This window comes from Nanorana parkeri, unplaced genomic scaffold (assembly GCF_000935625.1).
Source record: "Nanorana parkeri isolate BGI_ZX_2015 unplaced genomic scaffold, ASM93562v1 scaffold1047, whole genome shotgun sequence".
Lineage (NCBI taxonomy): Eukaryota > Metazoa > Chordata > Amphibia > Anura > Dicroglossidae > Nanorana > Nanorana parkeri.
The window spans coordinates 134,140-142,385 of NW_017307315.1; the positions used below are offsets into that span (position 1 = coordinate 134,140).

The 8,246-nt window shown below is 46.5% G+C and overlaps 1 protein-coding gene across 1 annotated transcript in view; it reads left to right on the forward strand.

Moving 5' to 3' along the window:
• The window catches only part of FCHSD2 (FCH and double SH3 domains 2), a 159,992-nt gene that overhangs the window by 13,420 nt on the left and 138,326 nt on the right, over window positions 1–8,246 (forward strand). Inside the window, exon 2 of the mRNA XM_018567426.1 lies at window positions 941–1,038. Within this exon, the coding sequence (XP_018422928.1) occupies window positions 941–1,038 (98 nt within the window). The remainder of the gene's footprint in view (window positions 1–940; window positions 1,039–8,246) is intronic.

An 8,246-nucleotide genomic window follows, 5' to 3' on the forward strand; every position in this document is an offset into this window, starting at 1 on the left:
GGTCCCCCTTACGCTATACTTACATTTCAGCGAACAGTCCTTTCCCTCTGCCAGTATGGGTGTACAATCTGTACCCTATACTGCTGTCCAGCAGAGCCCTGCCCTATGCATTTTGAATTTTGCTCGCAAATTGCAAGCACTCTTTGGTGAGAAGCGCTTCTTAGCACAGTTAAATACGGTTTTGATTAAAACTATTTTTTATATCAAGACAAGTAGATTGGGCTCCCGCTTTAGCCCTTGGGCAAGCATTTTTTTGTAAAAATGTCCACACCCCTGGACTGGTCCTTCCAGCCTCGCTTCCCCTTTGCTGCAATGGTCTAAGGTCCCGTAATCCATCACGTTCTATACAGAGTGTATAGGACATGAGGACACAGAGTGACATTCTGTCTGCTGGAGGGAGCAATGTCACAGCTGGCTGCAGGGTTCAGGTCAGTAATAACTTTTTTTTTATTTTAGACAAAAAAAATGAGCACATAACCATTGCACTGTGGGGGTAGCCACACTGCAAGGGTTAATAATATGTATGCCCAGAGTTCTGCTTTCATTGGCTCCTGTCTGTATTGGCCCTAGTGTGTGTGTGTATGTGAGATAGTGACCTTAGATTGTAAGCTCCTTGAGTGTAGGGACTGCTGTGGATGGTACAGTATGTGAAATAATGTAAAAAAATTATATATATATATATATATATAATTTTTTTACATTATTTCACATACTGTACCATCCACAGCAGTCCCTACACTCAAGGAGCTTACAATCTAAGAATATATATGTATGTGTGTTTGTGTATTGATGTTTACACTCTGAATTGTCTTTTTTTTTTTTTCTCCACCTCTGCATAGCCCAGCAGTCAATATTCGGGTGGTGCATGTTTTTTGTTCTGAGCGTCAGCTCCTGTGTCTCGAAGCGGATTTTTCTAACGCCGTTCTGTCATTTATTTCAGGTGAAAGTTACACAAGAGCTGAAGAACATTCAGGCCGAACAGATGACAAAGCTGCAAGCCAAGCACCAGGCGGAATGCGATCTTCTGGAAGATATGAGGTAAGGGCCGTTTCCAGCAGCGAATTCCTGCCTCCCCCCCTCCGCTTTATTTTGGAAGGACAGTCGGTTTTAAGCAAGCTCCAGAAACTGTCAGTGGCATTTCCTCCTTCCTTTTCCTGCCGGGCGAGAGCTCACGCTGTGTGTTCAAGGATCAGGCAGACTGCTAGAGTTGCTGTTAAAGCAACATTCCACCTTTTTATTAGAGATTGTATGCAGAGTGTCACCTCAAGATCACTGGACCCGCCAATTAACTCCTTCACTACTTCCCTCGCTGTAACATCTTCTAAAATACTTTTGCTGCAGACTGTTTCACTATTGCCTAAATAAGGGGTGGGCAAACTCTACACTCCAGCGATGAACTTCAAATCCCAACATGCCTCTGCCTCCGGGAGCCATGCCTGTGGCTGTCAGACTCTTGCAGTGACTCACGGGACTTGTAGTTCCACAACATCTGGAGTGCCGTGGTTGCCTATCCCTGGTCTAAACCCTTTTGGCAGATCTGGTGAATGGCACATGGGTTCTCCCTGAATCTCCTCTCTGCATGGTCATGTGATCTTTGCCCCGTTTTGGGAAGATTTCCTTTCACTTTTCATTGACACTCAGACACGGGGTGCCACCAGGACAGGAAGTGAGGGGAAGTCCCTTTTGTCAGGTGCAGCAGTAGAGCCTTGCAGAAGTTCTAACCTTTTCACCCAATGCAATACAAAGAAGAAGACATGTAGCTAGGGTTGTGCTTCAATCTGGAAGCATGCTGACAGATGGGGTGGGTAGCGTATACGGAGCTTTCAGTAACTTATTTTGTTGGATACATAACTGTCGTTAGGACAGGGCAAGGATCATAGACAGAGGTATTTCATTGTATAGTAAATCCCTCTGTAATCCCATCGGCATCTTAAAGGAGAGACCTTTACCTTTGCTACAGGAATGCTGAAAGATATCTAGGTAATAAATAACATTGGAAGATGTAGATTCCACCATTTAGATGTCTTTGGACGTTAATGTAGAGCTTACGTCCTAGGTTTCATACTATCTGCATGGAGTTTGTACATCTTTCTCTTCTCATTTCCGCTGCCTAAAAACCTATTACTAGATTAATTGGCTGACAGGTCAGGATTAGGCTGACCACACATCTAGGCACTTGGTCACGTGGTCCTCGAAAGGGAAGACTAGGGTTTAAATGGAAACAAGTGACCAGTAGGGATGAGCTCAGGTTTGGACTGAACCCGGTCCAAACCTGAGCTCCTCCGCACACAGAAGTGCCATGCCAAAGGAGGCCTGTGCTGATGTCACTGACTTTATATGGCCATATTGGGAGTCACGTCATTGACCAACTATAGCCATGTGTAAGGTCTATGATGTCAATGCTTCCTGCCCCGTTGCTTACGTTCTCTTGCGGGTGGGGAATTATCCAGCCGCAGCGGAAGGAGCGTCCTTCTATGTTCGTAGGACCTCTTTCTGTTTGTGGAGAAGCTACGGTTCAGAACGGGTTTGGTCCAAACCTGAGCTCATTCCTAGTGACACATACCATCGCTCGCTCACTTCTTGATCATCTCCCTGCAGAGAGCAGTGACGGTCAGTCACCCCACAGGGATTCCCCCCTCCCCGCTGTGATTGGACAGAGGAGGGGGCCTGTGTGGATCTCAACATAAGACCCCATTCACACTGAGCGACATGCAAATCGCGCGACTTTGAGCGACGTCTTCCTATTGGGCTGTATGCAATCAGGAGCAATATCGCTCAAAATCGCTCTAAAAAAGGGTCATGTAGAAGCGACAAGCTACCAGCGACGAGCTACAAGCGATATTGAGCGACATTGAGCGACGAGATGTGAACAGCTACATTGAATTGTATTGGTGAAGCTACATAGAGCGATATAGTGCGGAAATATGAGCGATATCGCTACAAAAATCGCGCGATAAATCGCTCAATGTGAACGGGGCCTTATTGTTGGGATACATCCCGGCTGTGGCGGTCTCACTATACCGCAAGCTGTAGCTCGCGATATACTGAACTTTGGGTCACAGGAGGACATTAGTATATGTCCTCCCGTGACCCCTAGAACTATGGGGAAAAACACTTACCCCCCATAGTTCTCTTTTAATACTGACCATAAATGTATGTGAACAATTGAATGTACAGGAACGACTTGAGGTCTGAGGTCTGTCTCATGCCAAGGTGTCCTTTAAAAATGTATGCTTGGCTCTGCTGAGGGTACATGCTTATGGGGCAAGGAGGGCTGTCAATGTGATTTGCTACGGTGCTCAAAACTGTCTGAATGATCAAAGCGGGTGCCAACAGTCACCCAACCCATCTGAATGTCATCTTATGTTTTATCGGTTCCTTAAGCCACACCTTTCAGGCATTGAAGGATTGAGGGAGGTCACTATATGGCCAATAGTGTGCGCACTCCAAATACTTGAATGCCACTCGCACCCACCATAGCATTATAGTGCCAACACATATGTGTTTCAGTGCATATAAGACATGCTGACACACCACTGTATGTTGTGGTGCCTGCATTGCCAAAAATGGTGCACATCCCTATGCTGCATTGCCTGCCCAGGATCTCCTTTTTAAAGACCCTGCATGCATTACAGAGATGCATGTGTCTCGTATCATATGGGGTGGGTGGCATTTGAGAGCTAGAGATATTGTTTTCCTGTCAAGCACTAGCTCGTTCTCTGGCATGTTCATTCTCATTATGTATCTGGAATTGCTGAGTATGTAGTCAGTGGGGGGTCAGTTCTGTATATTGTTTTTATAGAAGGAAAGAAAAACCTATACCAACTTTATGCAAGGCTGGACACTGGGATGTGACCGGGCCATGGCCTGGAGGTGTGTAAAGATGAAAGGTCACGTGATCGATTTTTCCAGTGTGACCACAATTGTGGGGGTGTATAAAGCTAAGATGGGGCCATTAATGGGAGAGATTGCAGAGGTCACGGTGGTGAGAGGATTTATTACAGCTTGTCCATCATGAGTGCTGACAGCTGTGTAATTGTTTTTTCGCTCGGTCTGCTCTTAAGATTAATAGGAACCTTTGCTGGGCTCCCCGGCCGCGTTCACACACTGCTAGTCAAAGGTTTTAAAACACCCAATTTTTTCCAACCTTGTTGAAATTTACAGTTTAGTGTCTTGGTGTACTTTTATATTTCTTCTATGCTTAAATATCAAACAACTGGAGATAAAATGAAGTCAAATGAATTGTGAAATTTTAGAAGATTTATTTGACTCCCTAAAGTTGTCAACTTTTGCAGGTATAACCGCAAAACACACTTGTGCTGACTCAGAGACCTGTTTTCTGGTTGTACTGTGACTTTGGGTCTGACCAGCCTGTTCCCATCAAAAGCTTCCTCCAGTTTCCAAGTGTGTTTTGGTGGTTCAAGAAACTGTACTCACTGACACCTTTAGGAAACTCTCTATTTGCTGACACCTTAGGAAACTGTACTCGCTGACTCCTTGGGGGGAAAGTGCTTGCTGAGGCCTTTTGCCGACTGCCCTCGCTGAGGCCTTTTGCCGACTGCCCTCGCTGAGGCCTTTTGCCGACTGCCCTCGCTGAGGCCTTTTGCCGACTGCGCTCCCCTTCCCAACTGCAATGGTCAAATGCTCTGGGTTAGAGGAATAAGGGGTATTATTTAGCTTATTCCTCTCTCCTGCATGCTTCCTCCATTCATTTGGCCAGTTCCTTAAAGCCCCTTCTCTAACACAGTCAGCACAGGGTCACTTTAAAGTAGAGTTAACTCTACAGTTCTAGCCAACGCAAGAAAAGATGGAAGTTTGTCGAGTTGCTTTGGCTGCTTTAAGCCTCTTGTGTTATATTAATAGGTGTAATTTAATGTCGTGTTTACTTTGACGGAGTTCAAGTTCAGCACACAATTCAAATACATATACAGTATTTACTGTTTTACCTGCCAGAGGATTTGTATTTCTGTTCAGCAAGTCTTATGTGACCGGGCCATGGCCTGGAGGTGTGTAAAGATGAAAGGTCACGTGATCGATTTTTCCAGTGTGACCACAATTGTGGGGGTGTATAAAGCTAAGATGGGGCCATTAATGGGAGAGATTGCAGAGGTCACGGTGGTGAGAGGATTTATTACAGCTTGTCCATCATGAGTGCTGACAGCTGTGTAATTGTTTTTTCGCTCGGTCTGCTCTTAAGATTAATAGGAACCTTTGCTGGGCTCCCCGGCCGCGTTCACACACTGCTAGTCAAAGGTTTTAAAACACCCAATTTTTTCCAACCTTGTTGAAATTTACAGTTTAGTGTCTTGGTGTACTTTTATATTTCTTCTATGCTTAAATATCAAACAACTGGAGATAAAATGAAGTCAAATGAATTGTGAAATTTTAGAAGATTTATTTGACTCCCTAAAGTTGTCAACTTTTGCAGGTATAACCGCAAAACACACTTGTGCTGACTCAGAGACCTGTTTTCTGGTTGTACTGTGACTTTGGGTCTGACCAGCCTGTTCCCATCAAAAGCTTCCTCCAGTTTCCAAGTGTGTTTTGGTGGTTCAAGAAACTGTACTCACTGACACCTTTAGGAAACTCTCTATTTGCTGACACCTTAGGAAACTGTACTCGCTGACTCCTTGGGGGGAAAGTGCTTGCTGAGGCCTTTTGCCGACTGCCCTCGCTGAGGCCTTTTGCCGACTGCCCTCGCTGAGGCCTTTTGCCGACTGCCCTCGCTGAGGCCTTTTGCCGACTGCGCTCCCCTTCCCAACTGCAATGGTCAAATGCTCTGGGTTAGAGGAATAAGGGGTATTATTTAGCTTATTCCTCTCTCCTGCATGCTTCCTCCATTCATTTGGCCAGTTCCTTAAAGCCCCTTCTCTAACACAGTCAGCACAGGGTCACTTTAAAGTAGAGTTAACTCTACAGTTCTAGCCAACGCAAGAAAAGATGGAAGTTTGTCGAGTTGCTTTGGCTGCTTTAAGCCTCTTGTGTTATATTAATAGGTGTAATTTAATGTCGTGTTTACTTTGACGGAGTTCAAGTTCAGCACACAATTCAAATACATATACAGTATTTACTGTTTTACCTGCCAGAGGATTTGTATTTCTGTTCAGCAAGTCTTGTGATTCATGCACCCTAGTCACCTCCCTGTCTTTTCACCTCTGCGTTCCTCTTCTTACCATTAAGAATGAATGGCACCACAACACGCGTTCTCGCAGTGCAGAGGTGTGAATGTAGCATTAAAGGAGAACTATGAGGTGAGTGCTTTTTACTCATCCTCATAGTTCTAGCCAACCTGTGACAATGAGACTGTCACAGGTCGGCTCAGTAGATCGGGAAGTGAGCAATCACATACCGGCGTTTGCTCACTTCTCGATCATGTCATGGCTCTCTGCCGTGACAGGGGAGGGGCTGGATTCCCCCCGCTCCGATCCGCCAGCGCTGACTGGCGGAACGGACGGGGGAGGGGGCGGGTACAGCTGGCTCTGCCTCTAGATAGGCAGAGCCAGCTGTCACTCACGCAGCTGGGCGGATCCAGGCATAATTGTCGGGATCCGTTTCAGCTGCGGCGTCTCAGTATACCGCGAGCTGTAGCTCGCGGTATACTGAGCCTAGGGTGACGTCAGGACGCTAGTTTGTGTCCTCCTGTTACCCTTAGGAGAACTAATGGGGAAAAGCCCTAATCCCATAGTTCTCATTTTAATAAAAAAAAGCTTGCAGTTTCTTTATGAAGGATCCCTCGGTGTTCTCAGGCAGAGGAACACAGCTGTGCAGTGCCCCAGTCCTCGTCCCTTGAATTTGGATGTTGATTTGGCTCTCTGACAATGGAAGCGGATGTGCAGCAAACACGAGAGGCCGCGCACGCCATCTGTGAAGGAATGCCAAGTATTTACTGCTGGCTGAACATGCAGCGTGAGATCCTGTGTCTGACACTGTCATGTTCTGCTGTATAATCGCAGTTTTAGGACTCCATATATTTTGTTTTCTGCCCCCAGGCTCTTCCTGTCACCCTACAGAGATCTAAGAAGCCGAGAGCTCTCCTTCTTCAGAGGTAATAAATCATGGCAGGAATATGCAGACTTCAAGCTGACTGTACACTGATCGGATTTCAGCTGCTGACGACCTGTATGGGGCCCTGTCGGAAACATATGATTATCTCCTATCGGCCAACAGGACGAATAGAGAAGTGAAAAACTTGACGGAGGTTCTAACCCTTCTACTGGCCGCCCAAATGTAAAGACAAGTTTTCCTCCTTGCTCTGTTACGTGATGCAACCATCAAGATATCAGAAAAGTTAAAGTGCACACTCGGTTTTGTTAAAAGTAGGGATGCACCTATACCAGTTTTTCTGTGTCGAGTATAAGTACCGATATTTATCTTTTGGTACTCGTCAGTACTGATACCGGTACTTCCGCATGTAGTTGGCTTCCCAGCCAATCAGGAAGCTGGCTCCATGCTGTTTGGCTGGCTCAATGCTGATTGGCTGGGGCTTCCAATCACAATGGAGCCGGCTTCCCGGCCAGGATTCCCGGCCGGCTTCCTGATTGGCCGGGAAGCCGGCTCCATGTTCCCTCGCGCCACTGCCGGTCAGAGAAAATCTCCTTCTGACAGGAAGTTCCGGTATTGGGGTGAGTAAGAACACTAGCCCAAATACTCTGTATCCGCACCGATATTAGTATTGGTGGATCCCTAGTTTAAAAGTGAAAACGGACCCCCTCGGTGTCATTAAATGTCTGCATAAATTAATCCCTGACATATTACAACCTACAGCACAGTATAACTTTTCAAAAGAGTCAGTGACTTTGCCTATATTGAGATGATGTCATCAGTTCGCTGCAGGCCGCAGGAAGCATTTCCTCTGTCTCCCCTCCCCCAGTGATCAGTCTGCAACATTGTAACAAGTCACAAAGTGAGAAGCTGCAGCATGGACTAAGGCCGGGTTCACACCTGGGAGTTTTACAGTGCTGACCGAAGCGCTGTAAAACACTCAAACAGTAAAATACCATACTTCCCTATTGGCATGGTTCCCACCTGGGCGTATTTCAGCCCGTGGAAACGCGCTGAAAAACGCCCTACGCCCAAACAAGTACAGGAGCTTCTTTGGGGCATTTTTCCACGCGTGTGGCTCGGGGGGTAACAAAGCGGTAACCTCGAGCCACACTCGGGAATACAGCGTAGGACTTACCTTGTCCGCGATACCCGCTGTGTCCTCCGGCGACTGCCGGGTTCCGTCCCTTGCGAGCGGCCGAGTT